This window comes from Bombus impatiens, unplaced genomic scaffold (genome assembly GCF_000188095.3).
Source record: "Bombus impatiens unplaced genomic scaffold, BIMP_2.2 scf_0248, whole genome shotgun sequence".
Classification (NCBI taxonomy): Eukaryota; Metazoa; Arthropoda; class Insecta; order Hymenoptera; family Apidae; genus Bombus; species Bombus impatiens.
This window is the reverse complement of record NT_176667.1, coordinates 904397-925225: the sequence shown is the minus strand read 5'-3', so window position 1 is coordinate 925225 and position 20829 is coordinate 904397. Positions and strand designations below refer to the sequence as shown.

At 47.5% G+C, this 20829-nt stretch overlaps 1 protein-coding gene across 1 annotated transcript in view; it reads left to right on the top strand.

Moving 5' to 3' along the window:
- Positions 1-19994, top strand: part of LOC100745168 — a 270561-nt gene extending 250567 nt beyond the window's left edge. Inside the window, exons 11-18 of the mRNA XM_024366882.2 lie at positions 3352-3549; positions 11662-11874; positions 12395-14029; positions 14572-14814; positions 15128-15583; positions 15757-16032; positions 16541-16810; positions 16903-19994. Of these exons, the coding sequence (XP_024222650.1) occupies positions 3352-3549; positions 11662-11874; positions 12395-14029; positions 14572-14814; positions 15128-15583; positions 15757-16032; positions 16541-16810; positions 16903-17093 (3482 nt within the window). The 3' untranslated portion in view covers positions 17094-19994. The remainder of the gene's footprint in view (positions 1-3351; positions 3550-11661; positions 11875-12394; positions 14030-14571; positions 14815-15127; positions 15584-15756; positions 16033-16540; positions 16811-16902) is intronic.
- The last annotated feature ends 835 nt before the right edge of the window (positions 19995-20829 follow it).

Sequence of the window (20829 nt, the reverse complement as noted above, 5' to 3'; positions counted from 1 at the left end):
TTCCGCCGCTTGTGTAGCCACCGGTATACTGCACAGTTATCAGTGGTAAATACTCGAATTCGGAATATTCGACGTTAGCCGTTTCTTTGAACGATACTCGTCGAAAGATGTCGTTTTAATTTCCTAAATGAATTTTTTAAACGATCGAAGATGAGATGTCACGATCGATCGAAATTTTCTTGCAAGGAATAATTCAGCGAAGAGGAAAATGCGTCGTACGACGAAAGAAGATACGATAGACTAGCGAGAAAGATAAAAGGGTCTACGAGATGGGCGAAGATAAAGAAACGCGAGAGGAGAAAGACGTGGAAGGAACTTTCATCCCTTCGCACCTCCGCCAAAGATACTTGAGGCAAGTCCGCGAGCAAACTGCTTTTGATCATAGCTACGACAACGCACTTTTCTCCCTTTCTCTTTTCGTCTATGTGTCATTCCTCTTCCCCTCTGTTCTTTCCCTTTCTTTGTAGCCGGACTCCCCTAACTCTTTACCTCCCCGCTTCCTGTTGCTTTGACACAGAGAGAAGCACCAGCGAAACGCGGAACAAAAGGAGAGAGGAGACGAAGTCCGCGAGGTGAGACGAGGCGAGACGAGACGAGACGAGACGAGACGAGACGAGACGAGACGAGACGAGAGGAGGAGGGAAAAGGGAGCGCAAGGAAAAGGAGCTTATGCATCGTAAGCAATCGAACGAATCTTAAAGTTATGCGCCTTTCCTGGTTCTCTCTTCGCGTGATTCAACGAGCCATCTACTTCGAGTCGCGAAAAGACGACGGGGGCCACGATTCAAGAAGAAATCGCGAGACACCCACGGGAAGCAAGAAAAAAGCAAGTGGAACGACTACGAAACGACTACGAAACGACTACGGCTGGAAGGTCCCTTTGAAAGCAACAGGATTTGTCGTACAGAAAATTGTAAGGGGCGGACCGAGGAGGAGAGAGGACGAAGAGGCAACGCGCGCTCCCTGCATGACAGCCAGACAATGCGGCCTTTTGTACTTTGTAACGCGGTGCTAATTACTCCGCATCAGCCACAACCCTTAAGGTACACGCTGTCGAACCCTTTTACCGCGAGAAACCACTGAGAAAGCAGATTAACCAACAAAACGAGAAGAGAGCTAGCGAAGAACGCGCGAGCCTGTCGCCCGCCGCTTTGACATGCAAATACTCGCGATAATTATACCGGGAAACGATGGTTCGCGCTTCGTTTTTACTGCGAGCGCGGCCCGATTCAGCACCATCACCACGATACGAATTCCGCGAGTTGTTTCTCGCAATGCTTCCGCTTTGCGGTGGAAATTCGCGAGAAACGAAATCGATACTATGGTTCAGCCGACCAACAGAAGCATCGTTTTCGCCGTACAGATCATTTCCTTTCAGAAGAATTCGCGAATACGTTCGTTTCCGTACGCGTTCTCCGAGATTCCGTTTGACGTTCGATCTGGAACGCATAGGCGAACGAACATCGCGGAAATGTTCAGACAGAACTAGGGTTTCGATTCCTATTTACCGTTCACGTAAGCGATTGTGCGCCACGTGATATTCTTTTCCCCGCTGATGGAGGGGAGGGTGGGATGAACTCGAAGGGAATTTCAATCGGTAGATGCATCGGCTTTAAAGCAGTCGTACGCGAGTGTCGCGCTAAAGATTTTCCCTGTCGTGGTTCCCTCGGAACATTTCTCGCCCCCTTTCCATCCCTCTTTGCCGTTAGTGGGAGTTCTCGCGGAATTTTTCCGCTTGTCCGCGTTTCAGTCGTTGACTCGATGCTGAGAAGCAACGATACGCGCAGCTGTTCGCGGAACCGATGCATCGTCGATCGCAGTTCCTTCCGAAATTGTTCGATCTCGTTGATTCGAAAGATCGCCAAAATTTCTAGAACACGCGATGCAAAATAGGCCGCGGGATTCTCCCTTTAGAGAGATTAATTACGATTAAACCGCGTAACGTTTTTCAATCTGACCGGAAAGTCGACTCGTAAACGAATGGCCGTTGAACTCCCTCTTCTTCCCGGTTTCTAATTAAATAACAACATAATTCACCGTCTTACGTTAAAACAATTAAATAACGTTTAAGATTCAGCGACGGCTGCCGGTGCTTTTCCATTATTTCGCCGTTGCCAGCAGCCAACGTGAAAACCCAACCCTCGAATTCTTACGCCTTCCGCTTTCAATTCCCGTCGTTTCTCCTTTCGTTCGGTCCTTCACTTTCCTACCATACCTTTTCTTCCCTCTTTTTTTCGGTTAAACTCTTGCGCCGCACCCGTATTGTTTTATGATTTTAATAAGACTTTTTCGTTTACCTATCGGCAATATCTCTTGGCTCGCGAACTTGCCGCCTTTTCGCGCTGAATTCCAAAGTTCCACCTTTCGCGTGGAGAACGAAGAATGCCATTCTGGCTGAGTGTGCCGTAGACCGGGAGATTCTATAGACATTGGGGAAAAATAGAGGCTTAAAGAAGATGACTAGAATCGGATATCAGCCAGTGGCGAAGATAAGTAGAATTACACTGTCGTGGTCAGACACTGACTCGATGATCCGAAGTTCGTTCGATGGAAGAATTCGAGCTATTGTTTTTAACGGTCCTTCCATAAATAACCACGGACGTCTGAACTCACGAAATAGCCGCCATTCGTTTCACCTGTCACCGATGAAAGCCACGGACTTGTAATGGTAACCGAATTAATCGGTTCCAATCTATCCTCGGTATAAATTCGTCGCTGACGAGTTACGCATTGTAACTATGATCGAGCGTTGATCGCGCTCGCATTTCCCATGGCGCCCCGGTAAATAGTAAACAAATTAATTGTCGCCGACCGGGACCACAAACCAAGCGTCGCGATTGTTGCGCGCTACGTCGATCTGTAGATTTGCCATGTACATGGACGGCGGATTTTCGAAAGGCAACCGTGCGAATCGATCTCGTAGTGGCACGTGGTTGCACGAAAAGCGAGGGAAATCAATCGGGAGACCCATTGTTTGTTCCATGGTCACGATTAATCGGGCTGACGCATGCCACGCCTCGACATCGCATACAAGTGCGCCACAGAACTGTTTTAATTTATGAATGATAACGCGTGTCTCTACGCATTTTGTGTCAACGGCGACGTATTTTTAGGAACCGCCGGTGTCAATTAGTCCGACGCTGTTCAACCGTAGCACAATTTATGTTGGATATTCGAACCGCGTATAGCCAGTGAAAGCGAGGATGAGCAGAGATGTCCAACGATGGCTAATGGCTGGAAGTCACGTAGCCATCGGCTGTCGACGGTATAATTGCTCAGAAGGAGAGCACTTTGCACTCATCCATAAAAATTCGATATTTGTATAATTAAAACTTTGTTTTACTCTTTCAGGCAAATCTCATACGATGTTGGGCACACCGGAGGCAGGGCACACATTAGGAGCGATCCCGTGCGCGATAGCTTGGCTTTTCCGCGGAATTTCCGAGCAGCGACAAAGGACAGGCGCCAGATTCAGTGTAAGGGTCAGTTGCGTAGAATTAACCACTGGCCAACAGCAGCTGAGGGATCTTCTCGCGGCTCACGCCAACGGTAAGTAAATACGAGCCGGATCACCGACATACCAGCCATGTAACCGCTACACAAAGTGTAGGTTGAGAGAATATAACGAGAAAATGGAGAAACAAGATGGAAACGCAAATACTCTTTCCACGTTTACCTATTACTTTCCAGCAAGTTCGTAAGAAACATCAGAAACTGAAGACTTATCTCTGTCCATCCATCCAGACACAGACACGTCCATTCATCATCCGAATCACCCAAGTTTGAATCGAGTCGGGGAAAACGAACCTTGTGACCACAGGACGCCGGATAGAGTTTCGGTTACAAATTACGCGCAACATTTGTAACGTAATCTCCGCAACGGCGTCGAACTTTTCTCGTTTTAACGCACTCCGATCGCGATAGCATTGTGCTCGCGGCATGTCGAAGAAACTTGAATCGTAAGAAACACTTGGCTCGAGCTTGGTCCTCTCGTTTTAGGAGTTCGTCTCCTCTAGTCTCTATAAAAGAAACGTCTTAGATCAATACTTATGTCTATGTTCGTATATATACGGATAAACCTAAACGCAGAGGGGTTGAAAGTTTCCACAGGTCTTCCGTGATAGGGTTGCACGTTCGCCGCAATTAATTCGATGCTTGGAACAATGCAGGGGAGTACAATCGTTTTGGATTAATTAGTGCCGAGTGCAGCGAAGAGAATTGTCGTCCGTCGATAAGCTGATTGCGGAGACTTGGTCTAATCTTCAGAACCTTGTTTCCTCTATCTAATCACGGATGCGTGGAAATCGATCACGCGAATTCTAATTATGGTTATACCTGATAAATCGTATTGGTGTTTCGAAGAGCGACACATGCGCAATTGTGAAAACAATGTTATAAGGAATAGTCTAAGTTAGGGTTCAAATATTCTACTAACGATCGGCGAAGATGGAGCAGAGAAAAATTACAATTTTCTGAAAATATCGATCGATAATGGACAAAACAGCAAGACTCAAAGTGAATTTGTCATCCTGGAAGCATCGTCGGGGTAAATTATATCGATAAAAAAGGAGTAGGCGGGATCGTAAGAGCCCGTTACGGTTTGAAATGCGCGGACTCGGCATAAAATGGAGAGGCAAATTACATCCGAAAACCGCATATTCCGCTCACTTGATACTACAGCTCGCGTTCCATCGAGCTTCCATTTCAGACCACTGGCTTCTCAGCGTCCTTCGATCGAAAAGAATGGTCAGTCATAATGCCAGAAGATGCACCGATCGAACGCCCGTAAGAATGAAATCGTTGCTTTCAATTCTTGCTTCTTTTGGTTCTCGTCGCATCCGTAGAAGATTCGACGGATAGTATGCAGGAAACAGGACGAGAATCGTTCCGGTCGTCATTTGGTTTCGTCTTCGCGGACCACCTCGTCCACTCGGTGGCCCGTAAAATCGAGGGGTAAGATTATTTCTGGTCTTCCCTCCTTTCGTCTTCCTCGTTTTCTCTTTGTCTTATTCTCTCCCTCCGTACTCTTCTTCCTTGTTCTCGCTCTTTGCTCGCCGCCTGCGAAAGAATTGCAAGGAACAACTCCTAGGAGGACTAATAAGAAACCGAAGGGTGGATTCTTCTCTGCTGTGGTGCACTTATGGGAACTCTCTGGAAGTCGGGGAGCACGAGAAACAAGCTTTCTTCGAACCATCTCTGAAAATTAACCTTCGTCCACTTCTAACCTTCTCGATTCTCTTACGATATCGTTGAATAGCCGATATAGAAGGAAAACCATATTTTCGCATCAACTTTTCATGCTTGTTCGAGGTAATTGCCTCGCGAATCATACGCTCCGCTGTTCTTAGAACTCTGTTAACTATCGAGGGAATGTATCAACGGCGCACACGATGTTTAATGGTGGTTTTTTTTCGGAAACGACCGAGCTTTATCGCGCACTTAAACGTGTGTCGAAATTATCGTCGAAGCGATCCACGTGGGTGGTATGATGCATTAAGATTGAATTTAAAAATTAAAAAGGCTACGCGGACACGCGGTGCATTAAGAAACAATTCACGGCGTACAATGTAACCGAAGTTATCGTGATCGTGCCGTGAAAGAGGATAAATGCAAAAGGGTCATAATCCCAAAGGGTTACAATCGTAGTAAATTTCGCAGCTGACATTAACGCAGAAGTCGCGTGCCACGTTGGAACGTGGCATATTAAACTGCGGCGTCGAACGGTAAACTGTTCCTCGAACGTTGCCACGCACAGGAGCCCGTCCATAAACTGGTACCAATTCCTTTTTTCTTCTTTTTTTTTTTTTTTGCCTATTTACGCCTTTAATTTATGTACTCCGTGGAGCAAACGAAGCTCTAAGCCCTCTGTTTTAAAACGAACGCGACGATGTACTTGTATGGCAAATTTCAAGGGACAGAACTTTTCTCGCTGTTTACCTGCTTGTTTGTTCAAAAAGCTTAGTACACACGTTACTTTCTTCGAGTACGATTTGCCTCGCGTTAATTCCAGTTTAGAAATGCGGCGCGTGTGCGGATCCAAGTTTTAACGAAAGACTCTGTTTCCGGTTGACTGAAACGCTAACTGATTAAGACGCGGTGCAATTAATTTTCCAGGTTATTAAATAATTAACTCGTATCTCGAGGCCTGCAGAGACGTTCGACTGTCGCTTGTTTCATCCTCTCCTCGTTTCGACTTTCTCAGGGCGTTTCTCCGTCCTTTGTCGTTGCCTCGTGACTTGGCGCACCGAGAGAGCGTCGTTTCCCTCGGCCGACACACCCTCGAACTTCGACTTTTCTACCGGTGAACTCGATAATCCCGGCCCCGGTAATTATTTAAAGTTTTCGGCGTTTCCCGGGTCTCGAACACCCGAGGACCAGAAACGAAATACCTTTCGTCTTTGCGGTAATTTACTTTTGTTTCTTTCGCCCCTACTTCGCTTCGGTTAATCTTTACTTCCGCACCATTTTCGTTGGGTTTCTATTTGTCTTGCCATGGCGAATGTACGCGATAAACGAGTTCGCAGGAACGCTCGCACCGCTTTTTGAGAGTAGAACGAAGAGGATGAGACACGCCGTGAATCTGCTGTGTATATACTGTGCAGGTTTTCGAAGCGGCCGCGTGCATTTCAATGGTGGCGAGAAAGGAAAATATTTTCTAGGATATTTTTCGTATGAGATTCTCTCGCCGCGAGAGAGGCGAGACGAACGGCGGAGCTCGGGGCTCGCAATAATTTTCATCGTGACTCGCGCCACGGTTATTGTTTTATACTCCTCCGTCGGGTTGGCGCGTAAAGCGGATAAGAAGGAAGATAAGGACGAGGGAGGAGAGAATAATGGAGGAAACGTCGTCGTAGCTATGCCGTCACTGGAGCACGCGGCTTTTAACGTAACGCGCATAAAACGCAGATGGGAGTGTTCTTCCTTTAGTTTTGTTCCGTGGAATGCTGCGGAACGGAGACGGGGATCGATGGAGAATTGAAAGGAGTACCACGGGAATTTTTATTTCCCTTGGCTCGTTCAGGAATTGCGAGGGAATTTTCATTCGATTATGATCAACGTTACGTATCGCCTCTTGTGCCGGTTGCAAATAGGAAGAAAAGCGTTTGTTTCATTTGCAAATGCACCGGCAATGCAAAGATATTTTGCTCCCATTGAGAACAGAGGCGGCGCTTCGATCGCGCGAATTATTTGTCAATATCCATTTGTTTGTTGGCTGGCCGAAACGATCGATCGAATAACCTCGAAGCCGCGTGTTTGCATTTCGATATACACCAGAAAGTACATGGGATCGATAGGGGAGTCGGGCATGTAACCAATGGTGCATTTGCGGTCGAAAACACTTCCTATTCGTTCTTGCTTTCAAAACGTGTATCATCGTCCTGTTACCAGCTATTTTATTCATCGAATCGCGCCGGTTTGTTCAAATTATTCGGAGGATATTAGCCTGCTCGATGGGCGAATTAGATCTGTCAAGTTGATTTCCAGCACGATCGCGTTTCATCCTCAAATTTTTCACGTCGAAACACATTCGTTGAATCATCAATTGTCAACGTTATATTTGTCATAAAATCCCCTTCCGCTCCTTTCGAGTCCCCAGGATGAATCGTTTACCGGAGACGGTAACTTTTACGAGGGGGATACGAAGCGGGATCTACCGTGCGGTTGGCAATTAAAGAAAACCATCGTCGTCTTACGTACCGGCTGGCTTTCGAGCAAATGGTAGCGAGCAATGGCCCATGCCCCGGCCCTCTGTTCCGCGTCGAGCAGAAATTGGAGATCGTTTCGTTAACGACAGCTTTCCTCACTTCGTCACTTGAAAGTTTAATGACGCGAGGTCTTGCCAGCTTTCGGCCGGAAAGTAAATTGTTGGTTTACGCCGGTAATAATTTTTCTTATACCATCGTAAAAGTCGAACATCGCGAATGTTCTGCGATCGAATGACTTTGACGTCGATCTCGTCTCCGAACGAGCTCTTTCCCTTTCAATTTCTGTCATGAACCCGAAGCGGAAGTATCATTCGTTTCCGCTATGTGAGAGTTAGATAAAAATTTAGTCTTCGTTAGTTTTAGTAGCGCTGATGATTTTTAAAGTTAACAACGCGGTTACTTTAACGGAAAATCGGGGCGCTGCGAGATATTGATCTGGTGGTAGGGAAGTAAAGGGTAAATGCAATTAAAAAAATCTGACGTAGAAATTGGAATAGATCGATGCAGGAAACGGTAGGAAGAGAATATCCTAGAGTTTGAACAAAACAAACGTAACAGTAACAGAAGCGTAGAGCGAACCATATGAAAGAATAACACGTGAAGTTAATTTTAATGGCCGTTCCATGGATTAACAGGCGAACGAGGGAAGCCGGCGAGGCGGCGTCTCTATTATCCTGTTCCTCTTTTTGCAAGATTTCACCTGATATGCCAGTGTTTGCCAAGCGTAGGGAAAATTCTCGAAAGCAACGGAGCGCGCACGAGCCAGCTTCCCACGCGTGTTTCATTAAGAGATTCGATTCTCCGCGATAATAAAAGTGTACCCTCAGCTTCTTCCTCCTACCGACCGGTTGTTCCGATCGGAGACGCGCGCGGTCATAAGAATCGCATAAAGCCATTGAGAAGGGAGAGCAAGCAATAAGTCCGTGAGTATTAAATTAAAGGCAGCTCGAATTAAAAGTACTCGCGCAATTTATTCCCGGTGTATAAATAAAGTTAACGACTAAATGAGCATTCCCGTGCTTATTACGGCGAGAAATGATTTATAGAAAACTTTCTCCGTCGGTCTCCCCTTCTTCCTCTTTCTTTCTCTCAGCTGGGGAAAAATACGCGGAACGTGGCTACGCGCGTCTCCCTACGGATCCTCGAGTTATAGTCAAGACGGGACTGACTTTCACGACGGACGAATATTCGCAGCCGCTTATTACCAGCTTTTCCCGTGGTGCCCTCCGGCTCTATCCGTAGTCTCCACGACCTACGACCTTTTCTACTTCTCAGGGCACTACCTGAAACAGAACCGTGGCCCTTCGCCTCTCGCTACTGCGCGTCCCCACGAGACATCGCCCACGAGGAGAACGAAGAGAACGAGGAAAAGGAGAAGAGAAATGAAGAGAACGGCGCGAGCCAGTGGTCTTTGCGCCGTACACTTATTTCGCCAAACATATGACCGCGCAGAGCACATCTTCCACAATTCCGTGCGACGACTGTTTCTACTTTAATACCAGGATCCGGGCGTTCGTTAATTTTCTTGCTTCTTCCCTCGCCGTTCCTCTCGTATTTCTTACGACACGAAAAGCGAAGCGTATAACGTAGACACAGGAGAAGAAGCGAAAGTTCGGCGTTACGAGCGAATGGAGATACCAATGGTCGAGCGAATTACAGGGAAAAGCTGCGCCATGTCCGACGAATTATTATCGATCCCCTGGAAAACGAGTTACCGTTTCCGCCGGTTCCGATCCGCGACTGATACAGCGACCGATGATTATCGGGCTCGCTGCGAAAGAAGAAAAAACAACGATGCCAGGAAGATTGAGGCTTCCGTCTGATTTTTCGCGCAGCCAAGAGAGAAGGTAGCGTTTAAGGCAGCGTTCTTTTCTGTTTTTCCCTCGTCGAACGACTATTATACTTCGAACCGTTTCGTCGTTTACTCTATTTTTAGGCCCCTTAATAGCCGTCGCCCTGTGTTAAACTTGCAGGCCAGTTTCCCTGGTAAGAACCAGCAACCGTTTCAAGGAGAATATACCTACGCGACGCGTTTGGCAAAACAGTCTCGTCGTTCTTGGTCATTCAGAAAGCCGGAAACAGATTTTTTCACTGCCCATCGTTTGGTTCACCCTCGGGGGAGTCGATTGGTCCAACTCTGCTAGTATTCGAAACGCGTCGGAAAACGATTTATCCGCCACCCTCGAACCCTATGCGAAGAGAAGACAGTGGTAAGCGGATCGCAGGGTGTATCCATATTCCGGCGAGTTCTTCTCGCGGAAGATCGGCGTTTTATTTCCACGGATTTCCAAGCAACGTCTCCTCGTCTCCTTCCATCGTTGCGAACCACCGTCACGCGGCACAGATGCCGACAATATTACTTTTTCCTGTCCTTTTTATGGATATTGCCACGCCTCTGCTGCATTAATACGTCCGAGCGGGCATGCTCTTCTTGGTAACGTCGCTTTGTTTTTCGTTAATCTTGCCTTATATTCTCTCTTTTAACGAAGACGAACCGTTTGATCATTTGGAAATAAAGATCTCCAAGTTTGAAAATATTTATGTCGTAAGATATTTTTCCATATTACGATCTAGAGCTTCCTGTTTTTGACTCGTATTGCCTTCACAAGGATCGAGTTTATAGTAATCTCGTCTGTCTGCGGTCTCCAGGGTAGTTAGAAAATGTCGTAAAAAGGAGATAAATAACGGATATCATGCCGAACGATATAATGGAAACGAGGCAACCATTACGCGCTCTTTTACGATACTAAGAATACGTTGACGAGATAATAAACCGTTAATTGAACATTCAACAGGCAGATTAAGCATCTTATCTAAACAGTTCTACAAAACAGTTCGAAACAACAGTTTACGAGTATCCTTGTTTTTTCATATTTGTCCAGTGCACCTCGAGGTTCCGTAACAAAAGGAAATATCAGATTTTTTACGGTGCAAGTCTCGAAGAATCGATAGGTACATAATCACGATCGTTGTCTTTCAATATTCCCCCGGCGTCGTTTCGCATCGAAAGCTTTCTCCAAGGCGCTGGCAATATGTCACTGGCGAGGCTGTACATAAAACACGCTGGTTTACGAGCTGATCAGATGGCGCGTGTGTTATTACGAAAACTTCAGAAACCCTTTCTCGAACGCAGAAACGCGATAAAATTTTGCTCCTCTAGAAGGTTATAAATTTCTGATCAATCTTTGCGTCGGATCTTTGTATCGATTTCACGGGGGACCTATCGACTGGTAGGATCAAATCGGGATTTTTCATCTATCGAATGACGCTCCTGACTAGATATACTTTTGAAGAAATCCGTGATAGCAGGACGACGACGACGAGGCTGTAACAGTGCTTTTACACTGATCACTATTTACAGCTACGTTCCGCATTACGTTGATTATTCGCGCAAAGACCCGTGGCTATGGCCAAACACAAGCCAGTCGTTGATAGTTATCGGCGATAACGCGCCGGGATATCTCTACGGCGCGCATCTTTCCACGTTTTATCGATGTCGTAAGTCAGCTGGAGACGACCCGCGGATATTCCGTGGTCTAGGCGGGGCCGATTTACGCTTCTGTCTAGCGTCCACCTGCATCGCTATGCCCCTCCTATCTGCGATTTTATTTTTCCATCAAATAACAGCGTCGGCTACTGAACGTTGCTCGCGATTGGCGTGCCGCTTATTTCCCCTCCATAACCCAACCAACGTTTTTCTCTGTATTTCCTCGTGTTTCTCCGCGCGATACTTCCTTCGAGTAACAACAGGAAAAGTTACTTTTATCCTCGCGGAATAATACCATTCCGTTAAGTGTACCATTTCACTAACAACTTACAGAGGGCGTATTTATTACGGTATTTCCGTGTCAAAAGAAACCGTGTCGACATGTGTTATTATTTACCGTGTAGGCTGACGACGAGCGTAACAAGGGGAACGCGTGTAACGTGATTTGCGACGGCTCTTTGTTCCCAGATTCCGAGCAGTCGCCGGCTGTGTACTTGAGGGACGACCCACTGTTCGGCAGCCTGCAGCTGCAGCAGCACAGCGAGCTTCGTGCACCGACTGCGGAACGTGCCGCCTTCTATTTGGACGCAGCGGTCGCGGGTCGACAACGAGAGGACGGAGACGCGCACATGCTCTACACTCTACACGTTTATCAGTACAGCGTCGCCGGCAAGGGTGGAGGTAAGTCACCGTTTTCCTTCCTCCACCGATTCCCTCTGCTCCTTCGTAGTCGCCGCTCGTAAACAACGTTTGTCATCGAGCTTCGTAAACTAGAAACCCTCTCTTGATCTGCAGCGGCTTCCGTTCATGGAGAGCGACGATTTTCCACCGACTCTGTGAAATTGTTTCTATCGTTTCTCGCAGGGAATCCCTGGACCCGATAACGCGATTTACTTGAGTACCATTATTATGTGGCGTATGAAATTTCTTGGGCACGCTGATACGAGAATCAAACGTTACGTTAACCGGTCGTTATTACATCCCCGTAATTTCTGCAAACTGATTTCGTGACACGAGCCTTCATCTTACGTTCGTAGAATAGATAAACGTGTCAGTAGTTCACGCGCATTTCCAAGTTCCTAGAATCGTTTTCGTCGGTAATGACCAGATAAAGTTCCGAGCAATGACCAGCTAACGTAACCATATCGTAACAGATTTTTCACGCACGTCGAATATATTTCTCGATATTTTTAATTCTCAGTTGCCGGAGGCAGAAGTAGGCTGCACTTAATGGACTTGGGTAATTCGGATCGCGGCAAGTCCTCTGGCGGGATCCCCTTGTCGGGATTAGGCAATATCCTGCTAGCGATCTTCAACGGGCAGAAGCATTTGCCGTACAAGGAACACAAGTTAACCCAATTATTGAAGGAGTGTCTCGGCTCGTTGACGTGTCACGCCGCGATGATCGCCCACGTGTCTCCCAACGCTCAACACTACACGGAGACGCTAACCACCGTGCAACTGGCGTCCCGCATTCACCGAATGAGGCGGAGAAAGATCAAGTTCGTTGGTGGGGGCACGCAGGGGACAGGCAGCGGTGGAAGTTCCGGCGAAGAAGCGGCCAGGCAGAACAGCGAGTGCGATCCGAGCTCCAGCGATCTGTCGGCGGATACGGTGATCTATGTCGGTCCCAGTACGGACGACGCGACAGACGGCGAACATCCCCCCGTTTATATACCCAGTCTGAATTCCGGAGACAATCGTTGCGCTATGGGGAGAGTGCTTCGTGGATCAGCGGCAGAGAGACCTTGCAAGATGCCGGAAGAACGCAGTCCGGTTCATAAATCGACGAAAGCGGTAAAGACCTTGACGCAGACAGCCTCGAAGCAGACTTCTCCGGCGCACACCGCCACTCCGAAGGCCAGTCCGGCCAGGAAAATTTCGTCGACCAAGGTTCCCTCGTCGAAGGTGAACGATTCGCCTGGAAGCAAGATTCCAGTTGCTGCGCCTAGCGGTGGTTCGGACGAACAATGGATAGACGGTCCCAGGATCTCCAAGTCGAAGGTCGCGGAGGCTAGACACATGTTGAAAGATCCTCACCACAAGAGGGAAACTTGGATCGACGGACCCATGCAATTGACTGGTCCGCCTACGTTGCAGCTACATACTCAGCAACATTCCTCTGGCTACGGATTCATGGACAGCCACAAGAAGAGTATGATTAGAAAGTGGGTGGAGAATCAGTCATCACAGATCCAGAAGAACAGACACGCAGCAGCCAGAATCGAGTCTTCGAAGATGTCCGGACAGTCGTCGCAATTTAAGGAACTGACCACGTTCAAGACGTGCGGAGCTATGGACGACGACGATACTTCGTTGTCTACGGTCGAGAGCGACAGCCTGAAGGCGAACGAGATCGAGGATATCACCGAGAAATTGGGCGCCAAGCTGAATCTTCTGAACGTCAAGTCCAACACGGATTCCGGACTGGATCTGACAGCCAGTCCTGTCATGGACGACAGCGTGGACAAAGGGAAGCTGGATCTTCAGGAGGACGAAGACGATGACGAGGAGATCGTTGTACCTCCACCGTTGCCCCTCATAGAGCCACTGAGCAACGGAGTCAGCAGAGAAGTCTCGATGGAGAGCCTGAATCTGTCGCACAAGGACATAGTCCTGCCATCCAGGCATTCGTTGTCTTCCGAGGACGAGATCTTAGAGATCGTCGAGGTCGAGGATTTGGAACCCGTCCCCATGCAGGACTCGTGTCTTCAAGTGACGGAAGAGGACATCGCGATGTGTATGGGAGAAAATCCTTTGCCCGAGAGCGATCAAGAGGAGCATCCTTTAAGAATTCTCAGTCAAGAGAATCTCACCGTCGTATCGACGTTCACTGGTAAGTAAATATGTGCGTTTTTTTATCGTCTACGCAGTATTCCATCACTGTTCGGTATTACCATCCGCTTGTATCGCGGGGTATTACGCGTGGAAATATTTAGAGCTTTCCACGATGGTTTCTCGCGACGTTAATGTCGCAACGTGTTCTCTCCGCCGTTCTATCTTCCGACTCTTTTTCTCGTTCGGAGGGTACTCGAACGAAATGCTTCGAAGATTGTTTCTGGAGAGAGTCGATTCTTAGATCTTTCTGGCTTGGTAATAGCGCGCTCGATGGAAAACAATCATATTGCGAGGAAAAAAGGAGAAGACAGCTCGAGGATTGTAACGATCGAGAAGACAGAAAGGGAGATTGGAAGCGGCTCGATATAATTACTCGTCAATACTCTCCGTCTTCGAAGCCGTGCTCGGAAAAGACTGCTTCCAACTAAATGCGCTGTTCCTTTTCATCGCTACTTATCTTGCCATTTCTTTCGTTTTTATCGACGACCGAGCAGCGTCTCGCTAGATAGACAGGAAAAACGAATATGTATTAATTTGCAGATTCGATGTCGGTGATTTCGGACACTGAACGATACAGGCCTCAGTATCCGCCTCCAGTTGGCGCCGGTGTCCTGCCCAGGCCATACTTCGACCACGAGGACTTCCTAGAGCAAGAGACCAGGCACAAGTTCGACCAATTGGCTCGACTCCACGAGCTCTACCAAAGCAAGCTAGCGCTCGCTAACGTCTCCAACTCGGTCACCTATCAAAGGGAGAACTCTTCGAACGTCAGAGAAGCTCCATGTAAGTTTCCGAAAGTTTGTTCCGAACAAGAGGACGCTACTCGATCTTTCACCAACTGTGTGTGTTTTCTGTGTGCGTTATCGACCCTTTCGTTGCGTTTCTAGACTCCGACTTTCTTCCTTTTCCGAACCTCATAACCGCAAAAAAGGCTGTCGCCTTCGATCGGCTACGTCTAGCAAGAATCTGAACGAAACGAAACCGGCAACGAGAGGGTCGAGTCTCATCGAGAAGAGTCCTCTAAAACAAAATCACCCTGTCAGCCAACCGGCGTAGGTCTACAACAACTATCACATTAACGCAGGACAAATTCCAGCCGCCCCCGTCTTCCGTCCGCCGTCGCGCTGTCAGTCCTTGTCCCTCTCGGACGTGATGTTCAACGACAACGCGAGCAATCACGGCAGCATCTACAGCGAACCGGCGTACATCGCCGGCAAGTCCGATCAGGAGAAGATCTGCGATAATTGTCGTCAGAGCATGTCGAGACCGGCCACTGCTTCCTACTGGTATCCGAACAGTGTGGCGCACATAGCCAGTCCCCGGAGATACTGTGGCAAACTGGGTGACTGCAACATCTCCAGCCTGAGGCATCCCGATGGCGCCTCGAATCCTAATCTCAAGGAAGAGGTGGAGAGGCTACCAGGGAACGGAGCTTCAGGTTCAGATCCGGAGGAGGAATACGTCGAGGCGAAGAAACTGTTCACGGCGGCTGAGAGGCCTGAGAGGACTGTCACTGGCAAGTCCGATATCGAGGAGGATCTCAAGGTTCAAGGTGAGAGTTTCGATTTACTCGATTAAAAATTGGAAACTGTCGATTAGCTCTGGATTATTTGGAACCATACAGCATCGATAGGATTCTACAATCATCTTCGTTGTTTTACTGTAGCTGAAGTTTGATTTAGGTATAATACCACTGAGAGTATTGTATCTCCAACTTTCTTGCAGCAACAGCACCGTTGCAGCTGTCCATTCCATCACCGGCGCCATCCTCGGGACGAATGCAGCGTAAAATTACAAGTCTGGGCTCTTCGATGGGTCTGAACAAGGAGGGCTACGATTCTGGCGCCGATTCCACGCCACGGGCAGCGAAACTCTCGCCAGCTACTTTGTCTAGGCATCGTGCGGAAAGTTCTGGCTACGACAGCATCGTCAGAGACAGCGAAACCAGCAGCATCGCCAGCGACTCGTCCAGGCATACCGGAGCTCTTCAAGAGCACCAAGGTATATTTATCACCGATTTCCTGATACTTCTCCGTGATCTCGAACGAGAAACGCTTGCAACGGAAAATAAGTATCATCTAGAGGAAGATCGATAGAAACGTTGCAATTACTTGGAGTAGTTAGTTCGTAGTTAACTTCTCGAGAGATTGACCGATACCGCATGTCCTTCTTCACATTTCATTAGTAACTGCATGCCATTAATTACGTATTCCCTATCACTCGAGGAATCTTGCACAAGTTTGTAAAATCGTAACGATCTGTCAAGCGTAAAGCAAACGCAACTAATAAAAGACGAAAAAGAAGAAAAGAATTTATCGATAACGGGAAGATGAAATCTGTGCATGTTTGTAACATCTAACGATTGCATAAAGTCACGTAGATAGCTTAGCTTGCCAGCTAAAGCTCCGTGAAACGATGTAAAAACCCTCTAAAATGGTCCCTCCGTACGGTGGTTCTCCTCAGGTGGCGCGCTGGGGGTTCTAACCTCGACGTTGTGCGGGTGTTTCAGCGGTGGAACAGCGGGTGGCAGAGTGCGGGCTCCGGTCACGGGCCCAGTGCCGGGCCCATCTGCCACGGGCGCCATCCGCGCTGCCGGGGATACTCGCGTACACAAGCGAGGACGTGGACATCCTGGACAGGCGCGCACGGTTGCGCTCGGATCCACGTGGCACGATGTCCAGGATACACAACCTGCGACTACGGCAGCGCCTTCTTAGGCTAGAGCTGCGTGACGCTAAGAGGCGCCTGATGGTGCCCGATGCTCGCTGGAGCTACGATCGTAAGTTTGTTTCTACTTTCAAAAAGATCTCCTGCGTCGGAAAGGGAGAGAGGAAGCTGTTCTACTATGATAAAGTTGGTTTACTATTGTAGTTCACGTAGAGGAGAGTATGGACTGGCGAGATCCGTCGTTCCTGGAAGCGCTCGAGGCGGAGACGTGTATCCTGCAGAAGCGAGTGCAAGCCTGTAAGAGCCACGTTCTTTTGATCACCTGCTTCGACTCCTGCCCACGGCAACCATGCACGCGGCAGGCGGAATCGCCTACAGGGATTCGGATCACCTAACCTAGACTTGGGTCAGCGCGCTCGACCGCGTGCTGATCGCTAAACGTTCGCTAAACAGATCGCTAAACGGATCGCTATATGAACGATTAGAAACGAGACGAGCGAGGTCGCTGATGGGAAGATAGGAATAAAGAGAAGAAAAGAGAATCGTTGTCAGGATGTCGCTCGACTCCGTCCAATAGTTGTTAAATGACAAATTTAGTCGTATCGTGATCGTCGTCGCCATTGTTACGCACGTGTAATAATCGATCGTAAGGAAGCTTTCATCCCATTTTTGTGCGAGGATAAAGCGTCGTTCGCGTTAACGAGCCGAGAAACTTGTTGCGTTTGAATCTCGGGTTATCTCCTGGATGCCGACGCTCCATACAGAAGGGAATTTTTACGATGATTTCTAAGATGTTCTAGCGATGTTGAAACGATTGTTAACGGAGATAACGCGTAGAACGCGAGACGCATACTTGTTGACTTAAAATAATTTAGCGTACGAGTTGGTGCTGCATTTTTTATACCGATCGACCGTCGAGGATTCAACTGTTAGGTAAATTCACCGAGTCGTCGCTCCTGATTCGGATTCCAAATGAATTCCAAGCCGTCGAGAAATATGATCTTTCGATGATACAAGCTGCACTTGACAATTGAGAGTGCTAAGCTTCGAGAACAACGCTGAGATAATTACAGCGAGTGATTTTGTGCGCTTGAAACCAGTTAACCAGTATCGAGGAAAGTCATTATAGTGTGTCGTGCGTGCTTGATCGATCGAAGATCGAGCATCGAATCTCTCTACGTTAAGAAACGGAAGATAAGAAGGTGACGACAGAGAAAATGACAGATCAATTCCATTGATCTCTCGCTACGGTGCTGATCTTCGATCGACGATCCGGGATCGAAATTTAAATTGAATAGATTCTTTTGGATCGCACCGAATTCGTATGGTAAAATGATACGTCGAATTTGAGGAAATAAAGAAAAGACAAACAGTGCAAGGTGAAGATATAAAGAATATATGTAATACCATAAAGTGGTGGTAGTCATCGGGTGATAGTGCCGCCAAAGGAGAAAGTAAGAGAATCCTTTCGTATGGTAAACGATTGACGGAATAAAAGGCAAGGGAAAATAACGGCGATGAAACGCGTCGTAGTCATTGTATTTAACGCACGCACGTTAATTCAAGAATATTATCGTAGCTTTAATCGTTATCAACAGTTACCGCACTTCGTAGGGCTCTGTAATTCACTTTAGAAGCGAAGATGAAAACCGATGAGAATGTGAGAGCGAGCGAACGAACGAGAGAACGAGCACGAGAGAGAAACACAACGGGAGGGATGAAATAACGAGCGCGAAAGTAACCGAGAAAAAGATGCTGCGCGACAGAGTGTTACTTTTCCACGGTAAACATATTCGTAATCGTAAAAGTTGCTCGGTACGCCAGCGCTCTCTGTTTTTTCGTGTGAGATGAAAGATGCATAGCGAACGTTTAAGAGAGAAAGAGAGAGAGAGAGAGAGAGAGAGAGAGAGAGAGGACAGGATGGAGTACGCGAAGTTTAAACGCGAGAATCACGCGTAGAGCCAAGACGTGGGCGTGTAGATCGTGGAAGGGAGAACGAGCCACGGAGAATGAAAATAGACGGGATGAAAATAAATCGGGAATGCCGGTAATGCGCGGCAGAAACAGAGAGATTCCAGCTTTCTGATGCAAACTGTGCCGTGTCCGCAGCTGATATCGATGAAAATCGCCCGGGTCTCTGCCGCTCAATCGCTTGTATATGGCTATGTATAATATCATATCCGCGTTCTTCGCTCCTTACGCGATGTGCAATCTTAGCCCGCCCATATCGCACTGCCAATCTAAGAGCTTAATTCCCTTTTATACATATACGATTTAAGCATACCAGATTCTACGTAGGTCTATAAATATCGTCAAATCGATTCGTAAATATTTCCAGAAAAAGTTGCTTCGCTTCTTGACATTTTTCTTACAACTCAATATCAGTAACAACAACGAAGCGATAGTGCGTCTAGTTTAGTCTTATCTGTCCAGATTTGATGGTATCTGTAGACCGTAATCACGAGTCAGACGTATATTCTGACGATTAAGACTAATCATTAAAGCGGGACAAGGCTGCACACAATGAGTAACGAGCCTGCTTACCGAGCAACGCAGGATCGCCGATCTCCGCTAGTTGCAGAGAATCGTTCTCGAAGCTACCGGATCGATCGATCGTAAGCCGAAATTCCTGTGTCATTGTCCGTTGTTAAACGAACCCGTACGCTATTCGTCCAATTGTTCTTAACCCGCCACTGCCGAATACACGCGTCCCATGATCGATCATCTTCGATCGTCGTCCTCCGCGCGATGTTCGTGACTTCTTCCTTTCTGGTTCAGTTCAATCCGAACTTGTCCTGCGACCGATTCCAGACGCGTACAAGGACGTTCAATACGCACGACGATCTTCTCTTCCCGATTGTACCTTCCAGGAATCGCTTCTTTCTTTTTTACCAAGAAAGATGTCGTTTCAGAATAAAATAACCCATCTCGAGATTCGATATTCCAATCGTCTCCTACGTTACTCGTTTCCTTTTCTTTTCTCCGTCTACCTTACCCGTTTTACGTTCGAGCTAGGGAAGCGCGTCACTCCGTCTACCGTGAAATACGACTAGTAAGCGATTTAACAAGTAATAGCAATTTACGATTAAGGATTTAACCGACCTCCGCATGATCCCGCTCGAGGCAGCGGCCAACCCAGAGTATATCACATACGCGCACACATACCTAACAGAAATACACGAGAATCTACCGTAAACACGCGCCTACTGTATCATAGTACTTGTATCATATTTATATTTTATATGTACAAATTAGTCATGTAATTTCTTGTAATAAAGATCAATTTACAACGTATACGGACGAGCACGATTTTCGGATCGCGGTTGTAACCTTTTTTTCTCGCCCGCGCCGACGAGTTTTTCCCCCTCGAATTCCAGGCAATTTGGTCAGCGACCAAAGAGGACGGAAGAGAGGCAAGGGGAAGCCAGATTCCACGGAAGAATTCCTCGGACAAATTATTGGGTTGCGTTGTGAGCCGCGATGCTCGACGAAGTGCGCGGCGAACGCAGAATTTGCTTCGTTCGACCGCGACTGGCCAACTATCGAACGATCCTCGTGCGAGCTCGCAACGAGCGAAGAACAATGCTCAAGGAGGTTGCATCCGCGATCCATGTACAACCATCTATGACGAAACGTACGAGATTGAATAGAACACGGTACAGGTAAGGATGTAATTAGAGGCGGAACCGAGTCGCGGAAGCGAACTAATGACGCGGAAGAGGAACAATGAACTTCGTGGATTTCAACCTGCAAGTCTGATATGCTTTAGTGTGTTCATCCTGGGAGGGGTCCCGTACTTCCCGTACAAATTTGAAACGAAGGGTGTTTCAAAGGGGAATTTAAACGAAATGGGATCGAATTATTCGAATGGATGTTCTCTATGTTGTATGTTTTCGTCGGTCGATTCGTTATTTACAGGCCTGAGAAACTAATTATATTTACTTCTTCTACATTTTCGACCTTGCTTCGTTTCGTTTCGCGGAAGAATGAGATTGAATCTTAAGAAGAAGTAGGAAATAAATTCTCATTACAAGAGACGTTAGATTAGAAGATTCAGATTGGACAGAAATCGCAGAATTTTTACGATCGTTCGATGTGCACGTGGAATAGAACAACCTTGAAATACAATTG